The 23038-nt window shown below is 44.3% G+C and overlaps 1 protein-coding gene and 1 pseudogene across 1 annotated transcript; both read left to right on the plus strand.

Annotated features, from left to right (window-relative positions):
* Positions 1-573: 573 nt before the first annotated feature.
* LOC123116489 (uncharacterized) lies at positions 574-2017 on the plus strand. Its single transcript, XM_044537441.1, has one exon. The coding sequence runs from the start codon at positions 584-586 to the stop codon at positions 1706-1708; it is 1125 nt and encodes a 374-aa protein (XP_044393376.1). The 5' UTR covers positions 574-583; the 3' UTR covers positions 1709-2017.
* Positions 2018-12833: 10816 nt separating this feature from the next.
* On the plus strand, positions 12834-18031 carry LOC123114891 (uncharacterized; annotated as a pseudogene).
* Positions 18032-23038: the final 5007 nt, after the last annotated feature.

Below are 23038 nucleotides of genomic sequence, written 5' to 3' on the forward strand. Positions count from 1 at the left end.
CGGGCTAGTTCGACGCAAGAGGTCGCCGGTTCGACTGTCAGCTCAGCCGCATTTTTTGTTCCCGCTGGGACACAGCAAAAACAGAAGGGAAAAAAGCTGATGGGCCGGCCCAGCGCGGAGAGTGGGGGTATGCGCCACTTTGCAAAAACGCCTATAACCGGCGCTAAAGGCGCCGAATATGGTTTGCCCGCAGATAAACTTTAGTTCTTAAACGTTTCGCATTGTAATCTTTCAGTTGGGCATAGTTGATCTTAGCCGGGTCTAATTTTTTGCGCCATAAATACATTTTTCACAGTGCCCTGCGTGTTCATGGGCCGGCCCACTAACGGGCTGCAGTGGGGGCCCGGATCCTCAACCGGCGCAAAAGGCCAATCAGACAACCCTCGAAAGAAAAGAAAAGAAAAAAGACCAGCTCAGAGAAGCCGAGCCTAACCAGTCTGGCGATAAGCCCAGCCAGCGTATGATCGAAACGCAACATCGGCAGCGTTTCTGACTCGGATGTGACGTACCACGCGCGCCCTAATAAAAAGACCAAGAGACCACACACGACCGTCCAACGCATCCCCTCTCTACCCCTCAAAAGATGGCCGGCTGGACCTCCATCCCGGCGGAGCTACTCGCGGAAATCTCCGGCCGCCTGCCAGGCGACGCGGACCGGATCCACATCCATCAGGTATGCTCCCACTGGCGCGCATCCACTTCCCGGCTGGCCGCCTGCCGTCCATGGATCATCGCCGGCCGCGAACCATGGAGCCTGGTTGGCCCGGTCGGCGAACACTCGTTTTGGCTACCGCTTGGCGGCCGACGGATCTACTTGGGCACGCCCACGCCGGCGGGCCTACCATATTGCTGCGGCACGCCCCTTGGCTGGCTTGCTCTCATGGACAACCTGCAATCCCCAACGCGGTTTGTCCTCTGGGAGCCCCTCTCTGAAGCTGAGATCTTTCTGCCCTGTTTGCCCGCCGTTGTCCAAGTCTTCCTCTCAGGAGACCCGCTCACCTCGCCTGACTGGATGGCGATCGCAAGCCAGAAGCTCTACAGCACTGGCACTTGCATGGGCCAGACGCTCTTCTTCTGGCGGCCTGGAGATGCCGCATGGACTATGCAGCTCGAGCGGCCAAACGGCAGAATCGATAGCGCAGCATTCCATCAGGGGAAATTCTACTTCACCGACATCGGGTGGACCCTTCACGTCTATGATCTTGACCGCTCCCCTCCCAAGCTTGTCCGGAGCACGTACCTTTACAGTGCTCTGCGAGAGCGCCATGGATTTCGACAGTTCCCTGGCGGTGGCAGGCCGACGTGGTATGTGGTCGCATTCAATGGCGAGTTGCTGCTTGTTGTGATGTACCGTGCGCCCAACATAAAGGCTGTCGAAGTTTACCGCCCGGATTGGGCAGCGGAGCGCCTGGAGCTGCGGGACAAGGTCACGGATCTCGGCGAGTACTCGCTCTTCTTGGGCCGCGGTGACGCGTTTGCCCTCTGTGCAAAGGACTTCACTATGATCAGGAGAAATTGTCTCTACTTTGTAGAGCACGATACAGTCAAGCATCAAGATTGGGCTATTGTGTTAGACTTGGGGTCAAATGTTTTTCAACAAATTCCATATCCCGGAGAGCAGATGGAGGGCACGGGCAGAAATAATCACTGGACGGCGTATTCGTGGTTCTGTCTCAGAAGACCCTTCTTGAAGGGTGAAGCCCAGTAAGGTGGTAGATCTTCACTGACCATCTTATTATATGAAAGTAACCGAATCAGTATTGGAGCAGCAACAGAGCTTCCCATGTTTGAATGATCTAAACACCACACCAACACCAACACGTATGTCTTGTCACTTCAGATTATTCCTCCCATGAATCCTTGTTGAATCATGGACTCCAACAGCCCAATTACTAACCCTTTGGCATGGAAGTGTTAAGAGCTGATTTATACTCCTAGATAGCACCATTGTTGTATCTCTATTTCTCTTGCTACTAATATAACTGTCATTATTCAGTCCGTTGGCAAGTTTGGTTCATTCTTTTTACTGGCAACACTAAGTGCCTTGTTCTGGTTGGACTAGCAGCTGTGTTATGGTCGGTCTGGAATTAATACTAGAAACAGAGCATGCTTCCAACATACTCACTCTGTCCCAAAAAGCTTGTCTTAGATTTGTCTAGATACGGATGTATCTACACACGTTTTGCGATAGCGAAACTAGCTGTATACAGATGTTCCTGTTGTATACAGATGTCTTAGTTTAGCTAATGGGCAACTAGCTAAACTTGTTACCTCGTATGTTATGCATGATTTTGGATACGATGAACTAGTGAGACTATGTATATAAAAAATTTGTGCATCTATATGCAAGCACTTGTCAATATTTGCCCTATGATTTTTTTGCGATACCGCGAGGCCTCCTTGCGGGACGGGTTTAGAGGATTTGTTTTGCGCAGAGGCCTCACACAATTTTTTTTACAGGGGGCCCACGAAATTTGCAGGACGCGGTTTTATTATTTATTTTTTAAGGGGAAAACATTGCCAATTTATTCATAGTTCATGGTCCTCTCGATCGTTACCTCCACCTCCGAGCGAATACACTCCGGAGGAACATGGTGTTGGTTGATCTGACGGCTAAACAAGCCAGTTAGATCTAATTCTCTAACAAAAAAAGGAACAGATAACGTTAAGTGAAGGGGGCCATGCACCAACGTACATGAGTCTCGATCGAACTAACGTGCCCTGGTCGGGGGCGCTGATGAGGATACAGACCCGGGGTAGGGTCATAGGCCTGAATTATACGTCCTATCCAAAGTCACTACCTTAGAAGATAAGAAGTCCAAGAGGGAACGAAGAACCCCCAGTCAAAGGTGTCGAGTGCAATCCACTCGACCAACCATATCACTCGGGTGCCCCTCCTACCTGTTGTCACTCGACCATGTGAGGAATCACTCGACCTACTGAAGGCCAGGAGTCACTCATCACTGCAACTGTCGGACATTCACTCCGTAGTCTTTAAGGTCATTAATAGCACTTATGACTGGCGTTATCAGTAACGCCCCTAATTTATGTACATTAAGCCCCTTGTAATGGAGGATGACTGGGGTCCTGACACACTATATAAGCCACCCCCTCCTCTGGGACAAGGGTTCGCACCCCCTGTAACATCACACACATATAATCCAGTCGACCGCCTCCGGGCACCGAGATGTAGGGCTATTACTTCCTCCGCGAAGGGCCTGAACTCGTAAATCCCGTGTGTACATCTTCACCATAGCTGAGATCTTGCCTCTCCATACCTACCCCCTTTCTACTATCAGTCTTAGAACCACGACAGTTGGCGCCCACCTTGGGGCAGGTGTCTTAGCGACTTATTGGCGAAGTTGCAATTTTTTCGATCCCCATCATCATGGTTTCCGGCGGTGGATTGGCTGAAGGCCGCGAGATCCGTCTCGGCGCGCTCGTTTTCATCGCCGATGATTCCGCTTCGCTTCAGGAAGCTCCCCTTGACGTCGAGGCGCTCCCTGTCCGAGGGGCGACGCACTTTCGCGCGTGCATACGGGGCGTCCTTCTCCGGCAGCCGTCGACCCAGTATCGGTCGGCTCTGATGATGTCTTCTCTCCCTGTTGTTCGCCGCCGCAAGCGATCCGGTCGGTCGCGGCTTCAGCGGTGGGTGAAACACGCGGTGGCTCGACATTCGGCCACCCATTAAGTCGCGGCAATCGAGCCCGACGAAACTCTCCACAGCATGTTCGATCTGGCGACTGGCTCCGTCGAGACCGCATCCGAGTGCGATAGCAGCAACCCTGTGGCTGAAGTCCTGATGGTCGACAGACCACGTAGTCCGCCTGGTTTCCGCCGTGAAGATGGCGGAGATGGTGGCGGCGATCCGTCGCGCGTCCACGAGGAGTACCATCCTGAACCCCTCTCTTCGCAGCAGAGGGAAGAACTTCGTTGCCGCAACATGGATGCACTCCACACGCCCATCGTTGGAGAAACCCCCGAGGCTCGGGCCTTGGAAGAGGTGCGCTTGGCTAATTTGGCTGAGCACACTCGACTGGAGAACCTCCAGCGCGCACTCGACGAGCGTGCTCGGGAACGGATCCCTGAGTCCAGTCGACGACAGCTTTTCCCACCTCCACCTAAGGTATACCGCACTCCGATTCAAAATCTCACAGCTGCGGCCTGAATAGCAGAGTCAATTCAACCTTCCCAGTCGGAGGCTGGCAGGGGCAGTAGGTGAACAGAACACAGCAATGTCTCAGTCACGGAATAGGATTCATAGCAGATCCGTGGTAGCAGATACTGTTCAGTCGGCCCACAGTCCAAGATCGCCCCTGCGGCGTGAAGGCCGTGGGCAGTATGATCACCGACTCGATCGCGACAATCATCTTCGAGTGCCCACACCTCCTCCGAGGAGTGCATCATATGTGCCTCAACAGTACGATGATAGACGCCTTCACAGTGGCGAGCGCAGAGCACCTGTCGACCCAAGAGATCCATGCTTTGATGCAAGATCTATCCTCATTCAAGGTCTAGTTGACCGGAACAGAGCGCATAGGGAAGACCTTGGCAGAGATCGTCCGACTGGCAGCAGAGTTCATGTTTCGGGTCCAGAGTGTTTCAGCAGAGCCATCAGGGCTGCAGTGATTCCTCCCAACTTCAGGTTGGCGACTGGAGTCAGCAAGTTCACTGGAGAGTCCAAGCCTGAAACTTGGCTTGAGGATTACCGAGTGGCTATGCAGATTGGTGGCGGGAATGATGAAGTGGCAATGAAGCATCTTCCTCTGATGTTGGAAGGGTCAGCCAGAGCGTGGTTGACTCAGTTAGCCCCATGTAGTATATATAGTTGGGAAGAGCTTGCTCGAGTGTTCTTCAGAACTTTTGAGGGCACTTGCAAGCGACCAGCAGGGTTGACAGAGTTGCAGCATTGTGTGCAGAAAACGAGTGAGACTCTAAGGGATTTCATTCAGAGGCGGATCACTTTGCACCACACAGTGGAAAATGTATCTGAGCACCAAGCAGTGTGTGCCTTCAAGGAATGCGTTAAATACCGAGAGCTGGTCCTGAAGTTCGGTCGGACTGGAGATATGACTCTGACTCAGATGATGGAAATAGCCACCCGGTACGCTAACGGGGAAGAATAGGATCGACTCCGCAGCGGAAAGGGTAAACCAGTCGGTCAAGACGTCGGCGGGGGTAATTCCAATCGGAAACAGAAACGTAAGGCTGAGCCTGGAGCACCCGGTGAAATTGCAGCAGTGGTTCAAGGAAAGTTTAAAGGAAAACCTAAGGGGCCCTGGACCCCTAAGAAGGTAAAAGATCAAGCAGGAAATGATGTGTTGGATTTACCATGTCACATTCATACGAGGAAGGATGAAGAAGGTAATCTGATTTATCCTAAACACACCACTCGACAATGTTGACTCCTGGTCTAGCAGTTCCGAGAGAAACAACCCAGTGAGAAGGAAAAAGAGTCGGACAAAGACGAGGATGAAGAGGAAGATGATGGTTATCCCAAAGTCAATTCCACCCTGATGATTTTTGCTGATGTTGAGAGCAAAAGTCGATTGAAAGTTATCAACAGAGAAGTAAATATGGTTGCTCCGGCGACGACGACCACATACCTGAAATGGTCGTAAACATCCATCACATTTGACCAGTCTGATCACCCGGCGCGCATAGTCACCCCTGGGAGGCAAGCGTTGGTGGTCGACCCAGTGGTCGAAGGCACTCGACTGACCAAAGTGCTAATGGATGGTGGTAGCGGCCTGAATATCCTTTATGATGAAACCTTGAAGGGGATGGGCATTCCGATGTCCAAACTTAGCGAGAGCAATATGAGTTTTCATGGCGTTATCCCTGGAAAGAAAGCCGAATCACTCGGCCAGATCACCCTTTGGTTTTTGGTGACTCCAAGAACTACCGTAAGGAAAAGTTGACATTTGAAATTGTGGATTTCCAGAGTGCTTATCATGCTATTCTGGGTAGGCCTGCCTATGCACGTTTTATGGCTCGACCATGTTACGTGTACCTCAAGTTGAAGATGCCTGGCCCCAGAGATGTGATCACAGTCACTGGCAATCGACATAAAGGAGAGGAATGCTTCTAGAAGGGTTCCAAAAATTGCCGATGCACAAATGGCAGTAGTTGAGTTTCAAGAATATCAAAAGAATGCAGATCCAAGTGATTTGCTCCGAGCTAAGAAGCCTGCCACGGATTCTGCATTTCAGTCATCTGGAGAAACGAAGCCGATTCATATTCACCTGACCGATCCCAATGTTGCACCGACTCATATCTCAACGACACTTGACAGCAAATAGGAAGAAGCGCTCATCCAGTTCCTCCGTGAGAATTGGGACATCTTCGCATGGAAACCTTCCGACATGCCGAGTGTACCCAGAGAACTGGCTGTGCACCGTCTGCGTGTCGATCCCAAGGTAAAACCCGTCAAAGAGCATCTTCGGCGGTCCGGCGTGCAGAAGAGAAAGGCAATTGGCGAGGAAATGGCTCGGCTCCTAGCAGCAGAGTTCATCCGAGAGATCTACCACTCCGAGTGGCTTGCCAATGTGGTCATGGTCCCTAAGAAAGACGATTCACTTCATATGTGCATCGATTTCAAGCATATCAATCGGGCCTGCCCGAAAGATCGTTTCCCTCTCCCCCGCATTGGTCAGATTGTTGACTCGACTAAGGGGTGTGAGCGCTTGTCTTTTCTAGATGCATATTCCGGGTATCATCAGATCCAACTGTATGGTCCTGATGAAATAAAAACAACTTTCATCACCCCATTCGGGTGCTTTTGCTATGTCACCATGCCATTTGGTCTTAAAAATGCCGGCGCCACATTCATGAGGATGATTCAGAAGTGCCTGGTCACTCAAATCAGTCGGAATGTGGAAGCATACATGGATGACACTGTGGTCAAGTCACGTAAAGGTTCCGACCTGCTGACCGACCTCGCAGAAACCTTTGCCAACCTAAGAAGGTATGATATCAAGCTTAATCCGTCAAAGTGCACATTCGGAGTCCCATGTGGAAAATTACTCAGTTTCCTCGTTTCCGAACAAGGGATCGACGCAAATCCAGAAAAAGTCAATACCATCCTCCGAATGAAATGCCCTGTGCGTGTGCATGACGTTCAAAAGCTTACTGGTTGTTTGGCCGCCTTGAGTCGATTCATTTCCCGTCTCAGTGAAAAGGCCTTACCTCTTTACCAATTGATGAAGAAATTTGATAAGTTCAAGTGGACTGATGAAGCTGACGCAGCGTTTGCAGAGCTCAAAACCCTGCTTTCCACCCAACCGGTGCTTGCTGCACCAATCAGCAAAGAGCCTTTACTGCTTTACATTGCAGCCACTGGACAAGTTGTCAGTATAGTACTCACGGCCGAGCGGGAAGAAGAAGGAAAAGCTTACAAAGTTCAACGCCCAGTGTATTATCTCTCTGAAGTTTTGACTCCATCCAAGCAAAGATATCCACATTATCAAAAGCTTGTCTATGGAATCTACATGACCATGAAGAAGGTTGCACACTATTTCTCTAATCACTCCATTACAGTCGTCACCAACACACCATTATCTGAAATTTTGAACAGCAGAGATGCAACTGGTCGAGTGGCAAAATGGGCGATTGAACTCCTTCCATTGGATATCAAGTTTGAGGCAAAGAAGGCTATCAAGTCCCAAGCAATCACAGATTTCCTTGCCGAGTGGATTGAGCAGCAACTGCCGACTCAAGTTCACTCGGAGCATTAGACCATGTTCTTCGATGGCTCCAAGATGCTGAATGGTTCCGGTGCTGGGGTAGTATTGGTGTCCCCCAGTGGAGACAAGCTTAGCTATGTTCTCCAGATTCATTTTGATTCCTCTAACAATGAAGCTGAATATGAAGCACTTTTATACGGGTTGCGTATGGCCATTTCACTCGGCGTCCGTCGCCTTATGGTCTATGGGGACTCGGATTTGGTGGTTAATCAAGTGATGAAAGAGTGGGATGTCAGGATCCCGGCCATGACTGGTTATTGCAACGCAGTAAGAAAGCTAGAAAAGAAGTTTGAAGGGTCGGAGCTACACCATATACCCCGACTGAAAAATCAAGCTACAGATGAATTGGCAAAGATAGGATCTAAGAGAGAGACCATTCCTAGCAATGTGTTTTTGGGGCATATTCATTCACCTTCAGTTCAGGAAGATCCTTTCACTGAAGGCCCCCACAGCCTAAGAGTGCCACAGATCCGACTGAAGTCAAAATTCCAGTCGTGGTCAACTTAGTCATGGAGGTTGTGGTCGTCACTCCTGACTGGACAATGCCATACATTGCATACATTCTTAGGAATGAACTTCCAGAGGATGAAGAAGAGGCTCGACAGATCGTCTGACGATCTAAAGCCTTTACTGTGATAAAAAGTTAGTTGTTCAGAGAAAGTGTAACTGGAATCTGCCAGAAATGCATCACGCCAGAAGAAGGCCGAATGATCCTCAATGATATTCACTCAGGGACCTGTGGTCACCATGCGTCCTCTCGGACCATCATAGCCAAAGCATACCGAGCCGGATTTTACTGGCCACATGCCAATGAGAAGGCGAAAGAAATAGTAGACAAATGTGAAGGCTGTCAGTTTTACTCCAACATGTCCCATAAGCCTGCGTCAGCTCTGAAGACTATTCCACTCGTCTGGCCTTTCGCTGTCTGGGGATTGGATATGGTTGGACCTCTGAGGACTGGTAGGAGTGGATTTACCCATGTGCTAGTAGCAGTCGACAAGTTTACCAAATGGATTGAAGCCAAGCCCATTAAAAACCTTGAAGCAAGTACAGCTGTAAGTTTCATCAGAGAATTGACATTCAGATATGGTGTTCCGCACATCATCATCACTGATAATGGGTCAAACTTCTGACGAGTTCAGAGCTTTTTGTGCTTCACAAGGCACGAGGGTCGACTACGCTTCAGTCGCCCATCCTCAGTCAAATGGGCAGGTAGAAAGAGCAAATGGATTGATTCTCAAAGGACTGAAACCCCGGTTGATGCGTGACCTCAAGCATGCAGCAGGTGCCTGGGTCGACGAACTTCCATCCGTACTTTGGGGATTGAGGACAACTCCTAATAGGTCGACTGGACGAACTCCATTCTTCTTGGTCTATGGAGCCAAAGTTGTACTCCCGAGTGATTTGCTTCACAATGCACCCCGAGTCAAACTTTTCTCAGAAGAAGAAGCGGAACAGGCTCGGCAAGATGCAGTCGATCTCCTGGAAGAGGAAAGAGAAATGGCCTTGATTCGGTCGAACATTTATCAGCAAGACCTGCATTGATTCCATGCCAGAAACGTAAGGAGTCGGGCATTTCAGGAAGGAGACTTGGTTCTTCGAGTGGACCAGCAGAAACCACACAAGCTCGCCCCTTCATCGTCACCAGAGTGCTCCACAATGGAGCATGTCATCTTTTCAATGTCGAACACAATAAAGACGAGCCACGCGCTTGGAATGCGGAGCTGCTCCGCCCCTTTTACTCTTAAGCATTCAGACTGTTGAAATGTAATAAGAAATACCTTTTTTTATTATCAAAGACATAATTTTACAGTCTTCTGAATGATTGTTGTTCATTTTTTACATGTTCTAAATCCCCTAGTGGGTGCCTTAGCTGCGAATCCGTTTCGCCTAAGTTGAAAAGAAAAATCCTACCGAGTGGTGAGCCAGCCTCTCACTCGGGGGCTTAGCTGCGAATTTGTTTCGCCTAAGTTGAAAAGAAAAATCCTACCGAGTGGTGAGCCAGCCTCCCACTCGGGGGCTTAGCTGCGAATCCGTTTCGCCTAAGTTGCAGTCCAGTACTCGCCTAAGTTTGAAAAATCCTACCGAGTGGTGAGCCAGCCTCTCACTCGGGGGCTTAGCTGCAGTCCAGTACTCGCCTAAGTTTGAAAAATCCTACTGAGTGGTGAGGCAGCCTCTCACTCGGGGGCTTAGCTGCAGTCTAGTACTCACTAGGTTTGAAAAATCCTACCGAGTGGTGAGCCAGCCTCTCACTCGGGGGCTTAGCTACAGTCCAGTACTCGCCTAAGTTTGAAAAATCCTATCGAGTGGTGAGCCAGCTTCTCACTCGGGGGCTTAGCTGTAGTCCAGTACTCGCCTAAGTTTGAAAAATCCTACCGAGTGGTGAGCCAGTCTCTCACTCGGGGGCTTAGCTGCAGTCCAGTACTTGCCTAAGTTTTAAAAATCCTACCGAGTAGTGCAGGTCGACCACGACCCCCCCCCCCCGAGGTTTGATACGTCTCCAACGTATCAATAATTTATGAAGCATTCATGCTATTTTATTACCTGTTTTGAATGATTATGGGATTTATTATACACTTTTATATTACTTTTGGGACTAACCTATTAACCGGAGGCCCAGCCCATATTGATGTTTTATTGCCTGTTTCAGTATTTCGAAGAAAAGGAATATCAAATGGAGTCCAAACGGAATGAAACCTTTGGCATCGTGATTTTTTGGAAGAATATCATCTTGGAGGCTTGGAGATCAAGTCAGAAGACCCTCGAGGAGCCCAGGAGATAGCCCCCCCTACAGGGCATGACCCCTTGTCTCGTGGACCCCTCGAGCACCCCCCCCGACCGACTTCTTTCGCCTATATAAGCCTACGTACCCTAAAACCATCGAATATCAAGATAGATCGGGAGTTCCGCCGCTAGAAGCCTCTGTAGCCACCAAAAACCTCTCGGGAGCATGTTCCAGCACCCTGCCGGAGGGGGAACCCATCACCGGTGGCCATCTTCCTCATCTCGGTACTATCCATGACGAGGAAGGAGTAGTTCACCCTCGGGGCTGAGGGTATGTACCAGTAGCTATGTGTTTGATCTCTCTCTCTCTCTCTCGTGTTCTCTCTTGTGTTCCCTCTATGGCACGATCTTGATGTATCCTGAGCTTTGCTATTGTAGTTGGATCTTATGATGTTTCTCCCCCTCTACTCGCTTGTGATGAATTGAGTTTCCCCTTTGAAGTTATCTTATCGGATTGAGTCTTTTATGAGAACACTTGATGTATGTCTTGCCGTGTTTATCTGTGGTGACAATGGGATATCATGTGCCTCTTGATGTATGTTTTGGTGACCAACTTGCGGGTTCCGCCCATGAACCTATGCATAGGGGTTTGCACACGTTCTTGACTCTCCGGCAGAAACTTTGGGGCACTCTTTGAAGTATTTTTGTGTTGGTTGGATGAATCTGAGATTGTGTGATGCATATCGTATAATCATGCCTGTGGATACTTGAAGTGACAATGGAGTATCTAGGTGACATTAGGGTTTTGGTTGATTTGTGTCTTAAGGTGTTATTCTAGTACGGACTCTTTAATAGATCGATCTGAAAGAATAACTTTGAGGTGGTTTCGTACCCTACCATAATCTCTACGTTTGTTCTCCGCTATTAGTGGCTTTGGAGTGACTCTTTGTTGCATGTTGAGGGATTTTTATATGATCTATCTATGTTATTATTGTTGAGAGAACTTGCACTAGTGAAAGTATGAACCCTAGGCCTTGTTTCCTATCATTGCAATACCGTTTACGCTCACTTTCACCACTTGTTACCTTCTGTTTTTATTATTTCAGATTACAAATACCTTTATCTACCATCCATTTTGCACTTGTATCACCATCTCTTCGCCGAATTAGTGCACCTATACAATTTACCACTGTATTGGGTGTGTTGGGGACACAAGAGACTCTTTGTTATTTGGTTGCAGGGTTGTTTGAGAGAGACCATCTTCATCCTACGCCTCCTACGGATTGATAAACCTTAGGTCATCCACTTGAGGGAAATTTGCTACTGTCCTACAAACCTGTGCACTTGCAGGCCCAACAACGTCTACAAGAAGAAGGTTGTGTAGTAGACATCAAGCTCTTTTCTGGCGCCGTTGCCGGGGAGGCTAGGTAAAAGGCACTCACTCACACCCCGTCAACTAAGCTCTTTTCTGGCGCAGTTGCCGTGGAGGTGAGTGCTTGAAGGTATATCTTTAGATCTTGCAATTGAATCTTTTTGTTTCTTGTTTTATCACTAGTTTAGTTTATAAAAGAAAACTACCAAAAAATGGAATTAAGTTTGTCTCATACGCTTCGTCTCTTTAATATCTTTCGTGAGAATGATGGTAAGGAAAATTGTGCTCAAGTGCTAGAAGAAGAAATCTATAGAATGTTTGATACTAAATCTTTTAATGATGAGCATGATTGCAATGTTGTTAGTATGAATTCTTTGAATATCCATGATGCTAATGATATGCAAAGCCACAAGCTTGGGGAAGCTATGTTTGATGAATATGATATTTCTAGTCCCCCATGTTTTCATGAGAATATTTATTATGATGAAAACATGCCTCCTATTTATGATGATTATATTGATGAAAGTAGGTTTGGAAGAGTGTCAACTTTAGGAAGTAGTGATCCCACTATTTTGGAGGATGTTGAATCTTATTGTGATAAACATGAAAGTGGATTTGGAAGAGTGTCAACTTTATTTAGTGATGATTCCACTATTTCGAAAGAGGTTCCAATTGATTATGAGAACAAAGTTGCTATCTATGATGATTATTGTGATGACTTGTATGCTATTAGGAATAATGATAACCATGAAACTTGTCATCATGATTTTAGTTTTCAATTGGATTATACCTCACATGATAATTATTTTGTTGAGTTTACTCCCACTACTATTCATGAGAAGAAATTTTCTTATGTGGAGAATAGTAAATTTTCTATGCTTGTAGATCATGAAAAGAATACTTTAGGTGCTGGTTATATTGTTGAATTCATTCATGATGCTACTGAAAATTATTATGAGGGAGGAACATACAACCCATTAACAGTCGCGTGAATGGCGCCTCCTAGCGCTTGCCACGTCGAATGCATGGGTTGGCCAGAAAAGTAAAAGGGATAAAAAAGGGAAAGAGTGGAAAAGTTCTCTAGGAAACCCTCTCACCCCACGTCCTCCGCCTCCCTTCGCCTCGAGCGCCTCCTCCTCCCTTCTCTAGCGTCGCCGCCCCTGTATGCTTGCCGCCGCCTCGCTGGTGCCCCTCCTCCTCCTCCTCCTACCTGCCGCCGTCTCACCGCTGCAGCCGTCCCCCAGATACACCCTCCCCCGAGACAAGCGCGCAATCCCCTGGTGGTCCGGACTGGATCCCGCCATCACCACCAGCCACAACCTCGTCCGTCCGTGTCCATCTCGGCGAGACCAAGGGCGCGCCTCGTGGCCGTCGCTCGGCGCTGCTACTCCGGCCGCCACGCCTTCGTCCTCCAGGGCGGGACTGCGCCGGGAGCTTCAAGGAGTTCAACGCCAACAACATCCATGACACATTCCGTCTACAGCTCCAGATGGGAAATGTCCTCATGTTCGGCGGCCAGGTCCCCGTCGTCAAGGTACAAGCCGATTGCCCAAATCGAATTGGTCATTTTATTTGTGAGATCTCATCTGATCTGCTCACTGTTGTTTGCACAATAGACGGATGGCTGGCCAGTTTGCCAGGCGAGGTCTGATAACTTTGAAGAGAAGGACGGGGTTAAGCTGCCCAGCTACAAGGAGACAACGTCAATGGCAACGCGTTCGACCTGCAAGTTTGTAGTAGAGTTTTGTTGTGGTGCCTGTAGTCATTGTCCTCTTTAAATACCCCATGTTGAATTTCTTCCACATATCTCCTTATCACGACAAGGCAAGTGATAGGTTGCTGGTTTTATATACTATTATGTTGCTATTACTAGGGTGATGTTATCCAGTGAATCTTATGAAAGCTTCTCCATGAATCGAATTCTTGATACTCATTGGGGTGCCATGACTGATAGTGATGTAAGTTTTTGCATGCTGAAAATTAGTGGCAAGAGCCCTGAAGTGTACTTAAACACTAAAATTGTTAAAATTTGTTTGCATTGAACTACAATTACAACTTTAATACCCATTTACTTTGTCGATCCTTGTGAATGATTCCCTAGAACTTTTCGTCGTCTCTTATCTGGCATTTTTCTATCTCGCTGTCTAATGCGTTGGTGAGACTAATTAGATGCATTAGTGATTTTCTTTTGAAGCATCACTACTAATGTTTTGGAAGCATGCCCACCATGATTTGTCAGAATGACATGCTGAATGTGCTATCTGTATTAGTAATGCATTTTCTTATTTCACCCAGAGTAATTCTGTTTAGTTACACCTTTGCACAGATATTTTAGTGTTTCTTGCTTTCACCGGTTGATTTGTTTCGATGAGTTACTGAGAGCTACTCTGTATTTTGTTCCTATTGATGTACAGGTTATACTGATGAAACTTCGGTTATCAAGGATGTACCATATATCTACTAAGTAATGCTAATAGTTTGCTCTTTGTTGTCCAATACTTCTAAATATGGATTGGTTGCTCCACTTCATGTGACTTCGTGAGAAGTGGGATTAGATTTCCTGTTTAGTTTATGTGTTTCAAGAAAGATATTTGGATAATTTGAGATTGCCATTTATATTTGGATGTTCATTCTTCTCCGCGGGTATATTCCCACATTGAACTGGATTATTGCTATGATTCGGTTGATTCAGACATATTGTATCTTGAATGGCTTTCACCGTTGGGCAAATCAAGCGATGGAAGGTATTTTTTTCAGTAATATTGAAGCACATTGATACTGGTATACAATGCATCATTTCTTTTTTCTAATCTGAATGTGCTAGCGTTCAGAAAATTATTTGTTCATTTTTGCTTTTTGAGGCATATACCAGGATATAACTTTGTTGTTGAAAATCCATTAAAGAGATGGAAGATAAAATTATTTGCAATCAAATCTGAGATGCATACTATTGAATGCCAATATTGATGCTAGATCTTTGAATAGTTTAGTGTCCAGTATATGAAGCAGTGAAGTGAGAGCATGTAGTAAAGGTAGGGTAGGTATGATTTTATCTCAAGTTGTGTGTGAAACATCCTAGCAATTACTCATGTGGTTAGATAATGATATATTTAGGATGGGCCTTTAGCTGCTGACCTGAAAATTAGAAAGCTGGCAGTTTATTTGTATTAATTCCTCTGTTGCCATTTCCTAGAATTTCTTACTTTTTTAATAGGTGTTATGCTTTACAGATCCATGCCACTTGTGATGTTATCTGCTACTCATTTGCGGGCCTTGCGGTTGTCATTCTCATGGCTCTACCATTCGCGTTTATCCAGGGTGAGCTCTCATCTGTTTGTCTGTTTACTTGGTCGTTCGTAGAGAATATATTTCTGGTGCTTTGTCTTGGTTGATAGCGTATTCTGCTCTTGCATTCTTAGTATCAAGGAGATGGATAGATATAGATTCTAGGCATGTCCTTGGTCCCTGCAAAGTAGTTTTTTTTGCCTTCCATGCTTTATTGGTACCTTGCTCTTTTCCACCGTTGGCCAGGAGACAAATATAGCATCAAATTGGGTAGCAGAAAATAAGATTTGTTCTTTTACAAGGATTACAGTGTGTCCTTTTGACATCTGGTTTCAGAGCTTGTCAGATTGGTTTCCAGTTCATGCTTCTTAGGTTCTGTGGATAACTATGGAGCAATGGACATTCTTTGCTCCACTGATCAATGCATGCACAAAAGTTGTTCCCTCATTTATTTTTCTGTGCAATTCATGATTTATTGCCTGGTGGTGTGCATTCATGTTAGCTTTTCGGATTGTTCTTTGGTGGTTGATACAGATGCAAAAGAAAATTTGAAAAGTTCGACCAATGATATAGTGCTTGCTGAAAACAACTACTCTAAATAATTGTTGCAGGTTATTTGTGAGGATAGACCCAAAACTTCTTTCTACATATATACCTTCATGTTCCTTGTTAAAAGTGTCTTCAAGAAATGCCATCTGTTCACTTATTTCTTTGCTCTTTGCCTTTTCTTCATTTACATGTACTCACTAAAACCTGACATGGCATGTGTAGTTTAGGAGGCGAGCCATCAGTGTGAGTTTCAGTAAGAGATGATAACACAAGTGATCTTGATTGGTAACATGTTTGGAATTGTTGTGCATGCATGGTACGAACATGTGCAACACTAAGAAAACGAAAACAAAAGTGAGCTTGTGGTTTGCGGTGTTTTCCCTCTGAATTTTCTCATTAGTATGTCCAGAAAGGCATATTAGTGTAAGAGCATACAAGAAAACCTTAACATGAGTTGTTGTACATAAACTTCTAAAACCATCTCATAATCTTAGATTTCCCACTAGTTGGTTGTTGGTCAGTTCTAAAACTATCTGTGCATTTTGCCCAAGGAATTTGTTTTCTTATAGTTCATTGATTATTTTGGATTAACTGAATGTTATCTTCCCAATCTAATATATGTAATTTTAGCTCTAAGGACTAGCAAGAGTTAATGATGCAGGTTGTGATTGTGAATGAAGTACCGGTTGTTACTAATATCATATTTTTGTTTGTCAACTCAGGTGTTTGATGCATTTCTTCTCTAGAAAAGGGATAAGTATCTGAGGTGATTTCTTGTTTGCATGATATTATAGTGTCCTCCCATTTTTTTTGTAGGCATGTTAAAATGTTGATGTTCCTTTTGACCATGCTAATGTGTTTGTCCACTCACTGCGCCTAATATGTTTTATTTATTTTGTCGCAGGGAATCTACTTGGCTTCCAGTCTATGAATATTTAGATCAATATATTTTAAGGTTGTAAAGACTAAAGATCATAAAATCATTGTTTACTCTACCAAGTTTGTTCCTCTTCGAGGATGATTGTAGAAACTATCAGACCATTGCTACTTTGTTTGCAACCTATGGTATATTCTCATATATGTCAAGAGGTCCTTCTCATGCACCTTTTCATTATGATCTGCGTTAGCCTCCTTTGCACCAATTACCTTGAGTTTCAAAGTGAATATGTTGATATTTATGTCATTTGATTCTTGGATAAATCAAGACTAATCTTACTCTTGAATTTTTCTTGGGATGCCAAGTATGAGACAAGCATGCTTCGGTATTTAGGACAAACTAGAAAGAGTGACTGGGTTTAAACAAAACATATTACAAAAAGTAAAACAATTTAGGTTTGGGGGTTTCTGTAGGAATTTGATGGGATTAATGATCAGCATCAAGTATTCTATTGATGAGTTGTGTGTTTTATGAAGGATCTGTGTTTTTTTTGCAGTCATATCGGATCGAGTGATAGCAGAGGGTCTCAGGCCTGATGAATCGAATGTTGACGTGGGACCATTTTTTGTGATGTCCAGCTCATCGTCCACTGAGGCACCGCAGAAGATGGTCCAAGGTCTGCTTGTTATTTTTCTTCATTACCCAAATCAGTAGTATCCCTTGACAGTCTTACCTTTAGTAAGATCATTCTTAATTAGTTTTGTGCACTAATGGATTGCTTATGACTGATAATGGGTGAGATCCAGTTCAAGTTAGCATGAACACATTAAACAGTTCAAGTTAGCATGCTCTCGTAATCCGAGGACTTTATTTGCTCAATAATCGAAGTTACAGTGACCATAAGCCTACGATACGATACCGTATATTTGAGAAAACAAATCATGTGAGTCAATTTGAACTGGGGATAGATCATGATGAGTAATGTTAATGTCTTGGCTAATAATCAAAGACAATAACTGCAAGAGGAATAATGTAATTCGAAGTACAAAAAATGTTCTGTTAAGAAATTCCCAGCATGTTTTATACTGACATCTTGTTGTCATTCTTATGTACCTCTTCTATCTTGTCTTCTTGATTTGTTTTTGGTCATATGGCTTTCATGTACGGACAAAGTTAGGCATCTTCCTGCAGTGTGGTCATTGCCATGTTGGACACTGCCAAATTCCTCTGTGATGCGATTTCAAGAATGGAAAAGGTAGCAGAACAAGGCAGTGCTATAGCGCTATGGAAGGGGTCGATGGGGAAATAGATTTGCAGATAGCCTTTTCCAGCTTCTCAAGGCCACCCATGACATATTCTATTCAGGCCTCTTTGATTAACTAGCTGATGTTATATTTTGGGTCCTTCAGGTCCTCACACACTCATAGAAAATCTTTGAGATCATATGTTCAAGCCTTCCTTGTTTGTCCACTATCATGATTGAAAATAGCAGGTAAATTGGTACTTCCAAGAATACATATGATGCGAAAAATTTGTATGACCGAATCATTTTAGTATGACTGAATCTACACTTATAACTTGTCTCTAGAAGTGAGAAGGGGCCTAATGAATCTCCGTAAGATTTTTAAATTACACTCTAAGCACAATTCAGTTTCTAAATATGGTTTATCAAGCATGATACTGAACTCTTACAACATACGCAGATGACCTTATCTTTAAATTCTGGATTGATCGGTCTAACATTTAAACTAATATTTCTAACTAAAATCGCTCTGGAGCGACATTGAGAACCAAATAAGGCGGCCCAATGTGCTGAGAAAAGATAGGGGCGCACAAGAATGCCTAAGAGACGCGCAAAGGCGCGCCCCAACCACTAGTATGCTTGTAGGAATTGCAATAATATCAAGTTTCCTCCCTATGTGCTGAAAATTTTGAAGCTATGCTTGTTTTTCCTTCCTATGCTAGTTGATTATTGTTCCCATAAGTTGTTTGCTCACAAAATCCCTATGCATAGGAAGTGGGTTAGACTTAAATGTGCTAGTCATATTCTTCATGATGCTCTCTTTATGTTTCAATTCTTATCTTTTATGTGAGCATCATTGCCATCATCATGCCTAGCTAAAAAGGCATTAAAGAAAAGCGCTTGTTGGGAGACAACCCAATATTTACCCTTACTGTTTTTGTGTGTCCACATGATTATGCTACTGTAGTAATCATGTTTTATAGCTTTTGTTTCAATAAAGTGCCAAGTAGAACCTTTGGGAAGACTTGGGTGAAGTTTATATGATCTTGCTGTAAAAAACAGAAACTTTAGCTCTTACAGGATTAGCTCCCATTTTTTACTGAAGGGTGCTTTTAGGTTGATTCTTTTTGAAGATGATTAATAGACAAACTCCTCAGGTCTAGCAATTTATTTCAGAATTTTTTGAGTTCCATAAGTACAAGTTTGATACAGATTACTACAGACTGTTCTGTTTTTGACAGATTCTGTTTTCATTGTGTTGTTTGCTTATTTTGATGAATCTATGAGTAGTATTGGAGGGTATGAACCATAGAGAAGTTAGAATACAGTAGATATTACACCAATATGAATTTAGAATGAGTTCATTACAGAACCTAAGTGGTGGTTTTATTTTCTTATACTAACGGAGCTTACGAGTTTTGTGTTGAGTTTTGAGTGGTTGAAGTTTTCAAGTTTTGGGTAAAGATTCGATGGACTATGGAATAAGGAGTGGAAAGAGCCTAAGATTGGGGATGCCCAAGTCACCTCAAGGTAATATTCAAGGACAACCAAGAGCCTAAGCTTGGGGATGCCCCGGAAGGCATCCCCTCTTTCGTCTTCGTTCATCGGTAACTTTACTTGGAGCTATATTTTTATTCACCACATGATATGTGTTTTGCTTGGAGTGTTAATTTTTTTGTTAGTTTTTGCTTTCTGTTAGTTATAACAATGTTTTGCACCTTTAGTTTCAATAAAAAGTCAAGGATAGCCTTTACCATGCTTATTCTGCTAGTATAAATGTTGCTGTTTGAAAACAGAAAGTTTACCGCTGTTGCAAAAATCCCCTAGAAAAGTCATAGAATGGTATAACATTGAATATTTTTTCATATTAAGCTCTGATAAATTTATTAAAGTGGGAATTTTAGTTCATAATTTTTGGAGTTAGGGAAGTATTGATACTCTTGCATTCTTTACAGACTGTACTGTTTTGGCAGATTGCTGTTATGGTTGCATTGTTTGCATATGTTTGCTTGTTTAATGATTCTATTTGAGGATAGGAGTATTAAATATGCAGAGGCATTTAGTATGCAATGTTGAATAATAATTTAAGTAATTTGTTACAGTAGAAAATGATAAGGTTTTGCATTGGTTTATACTAACCTATCTCACGAGTTCTTGTTGAGTTTGTTGTGAATGAAGCTTTTGATAAAAAGAGAAACCATGATATGAGAGGAATTAAGGAGACATAAAAGCTCAAGCTTGGGGATGACCAAGGCACTCCAAGATAATATTTCAAGAAGTCTCAAGCATCTAAGCTTGGGGATGCCCCGGTAGGCATCCCACCTTTCTTCTTCAACAACTATCGGTTAGTATCGGTTGAGCCTAAGTTTTTGCTTCTTCACATGAGTTGTGCTATCCTTGCAATGCCATTTTATTTTGTTTTGCTTGCTGCTTGAATAAGATACCAAGATCTGAAATTCTTAAATGAAAGAGAGTCTTCATATATCTACATAATTATTTTGCTACTCATTGATCTTCACTTATATCTTTTTGGAGTAGTTTGTCATTTACTCGTGTGCTTCACTTATATCCTATGAGTAAATTGTTGAATGAGTTGAATGTAATAAATCTTAATTTATATATATTTCATTTGCTTATCCCATAGGGAGTAATGACTTCACATATAAGAAGTATAGGTTGTAAATTTATTGACGATTAGCAAGCATTGTATTAGTCATTTGAACAATTCATGAAAGAATATTGAAGGAAGAGAGATTTCACATATAAATATATTATCATAGACATCTTTTATAATTGTGAGCACTCATTAAGTATGACATGCTAAAGAGTTGATGTTGGACAAGGAAGACAATGTAATGTGTTATGTTTTCTCGCATCTCAGTTAAAGTATATTGTCATGGATCATTCAAACATGTTGAGCTTGACTTTCCCCTCATGCTAGCCAAAAATTCCTAGCACTAAGTAGAGATACTACTTGTGCTTCCAAATATCCTTAAACCCAGTTTTGTCATGAGAGTCCACATATCTACCTATGGATTGAGTAAGATCCTTCAAGTAAGTTTTCATCGGTGCAAGCAATAAAAAATGCTCTCTAAATATGCATGACTTATTAGTGCGGAGAAAATAAGCTTTGTACGAACTTGTTATGGAAGCAATAAAAGCGACGGACTGCATAATAAAGGTCCATATACAAGGGGCAATATAAAGTGATGTTCTTCCGCATTAAGATTTTGTGTATCCAACCCTCAAAGCGCATGACAACCTCTGCTTCCCTCTGTGAAGGGCCTATGTTTTACTTTATGTCTTTTACTTTATGCAAGAGTCAAGGTGATCTTCACCTTTCCCTTTTTAATTTTATCCTTTAGCAAGCACTTTGTGTTGGGGTGATCCTGATATATATATATCCAATTGGATGTACGTTAGCATGAACTATTATTGTTGGCATCACCCAAAGGTGAATACGTTTGGAGGCAACATTATAAGCCCCAATCTTTCTTTGTGTCTGATTAAAACTTCGTAACCACAAGTATTGCGTGAGTGTTAGCTATTGTAGAAGACTATATGATGGTTGAGTATGTGAAGTTTGCTAAATCAAAGCTCTGACATAGACTCTTCCTGAAAGTAACATGAACTGCAATTGTTTGATGACTAAGAATGAAGTTTGCTAGTTTTCAAGAAAGTTTATGGTCTATGCTTTAACATGTGAATTGCTTGTTACTAGTTCGTGAAAAGTTTTATGAGATGAACTACTGTTATGACATATTATCATGCTAGAAAAGGTGATTGAAATCATTGATCAAACTTGTGCACCTTCTAGCATTCACACTTCATAAATTCTTTCTTTTATCTTTTACCTACTCGAGGACGAGTAGGAATTAAGCTTGGGGATGCTGATACGTCTCCAACGTATCTATAATTTATGAAGCATTCATGCTATTTTATTACCTGTTTTGAATGATTATGGGCTTTATTATACACTTTTATATTACTTTTGGGACTAACCTATTAAACGGAGGCCCAGCCCATATTGCTGTTTTATTGCCTGTTTCAGTATTTCGAAGAAAAGGAATATCAAACGGAGTCCAAACGGAATGAAACCTTCGGCATCGTGATTTTTTGGAAGAATATCATCCTGGAGGCTTGGAGATCAAGTCAGAAGACCCTCGAGGAGCCCAGGAGATAGGGGGCGCGTCCCCCCCTACAGGGCGCGGCCCCCTGTCTCATGGACCCCTCGAGCACCCCCTGTCGTGGTTCTAAGCCTGACAGTAGAGTGGGGGGTAGGTATGGAGAGGCAAGGTCCTAGCTATGGAGAGGTTGTAAGCACAAAGGATGTACGAGTTCAGGCCCTTCTCGGAAGAAGTAACAGCCCTACGTCTCGGAGCCCGGAGGCGGTCGAGTGGATTATGAATGTATGAATTACAAGGTGCCGAACCCCTCTGCCTGTGGAGGAGGGTGGCTTATATAGAGTGCGCCAGGACCCTAGCCAGCCCACGCAGGAGAGGGTTTAAGGTGAGTTAAGTCTGGGGCGTTACTGGTAACGCCCCACATAAAGTGCCTTTACTATCATAAAGTCTACTTGATTACAGGCCGTTGCAGTGCAGAGTGCCTCTTGACCTCCTGGTGGTCGAGTGAGTCTTCGTGGTCGAGTCCTTCAGGCCAGTCGAGTGAATCCTCGTTGGTCGACTGGAAGGCGACCTCTTCTAAGGATGTCCTAGGGTAAGTTACTTGGATCAGGTCCATGATCCTACCCTAGGTACACAACCCCATCATTAGCCCCCGAATGGATCGAGGCTTCGAGTGAAGAAGGAGTTGATGTCGTTTCCGATTAACCTTTGCGCTCCGGTTGTGCGCTGTTCTGGACCAAAGAATCCCTTTGTCGACAGGAAACAAATTGCCTTCAGTCAACTTGATCCATTCTGTTTTTGCGTCGAGTGATCTTTCAGGCTTCGACGATCTCCGAGCGACGGATCGCCGGAAACACCGCGCCTGACAGACTGATTTGTTGCTCGCGGATTCCGCGGGATGCGAAATTTTGGGGCGCGCGCGAAGCGGGGCGGACCGCGGCGTTCGGATGGGACGGGGCATGGACGCCTCGATCTCCGCGCCACCTTTTTCGCCACGTATCCCGGCTGCATAACTGTTCCAGATATGATTAGATCGCCCGGGCCCACCTGTCATCCACTCGGAAGGGACCTTATAAATGTGCCCGGCGAGGATTTCTGTGCTGCGCCTTAGCATTCTTC

Source organism: Triticum aestivum, chromosome 5B, assembly GCF_018294505.1.
Source record: "Triticum aestivum cultivar Chinese Spring chromosome 5B, IWGSC CS RefSeq v2.1, whole genome shotgun sequence".
NCBI classification, from domain to species: Eukaryota; Viridiplantae; Streptophyta; class Magnoliopsida; order Poales; family Poaceae; genus Triticum; species Triticum aestivum.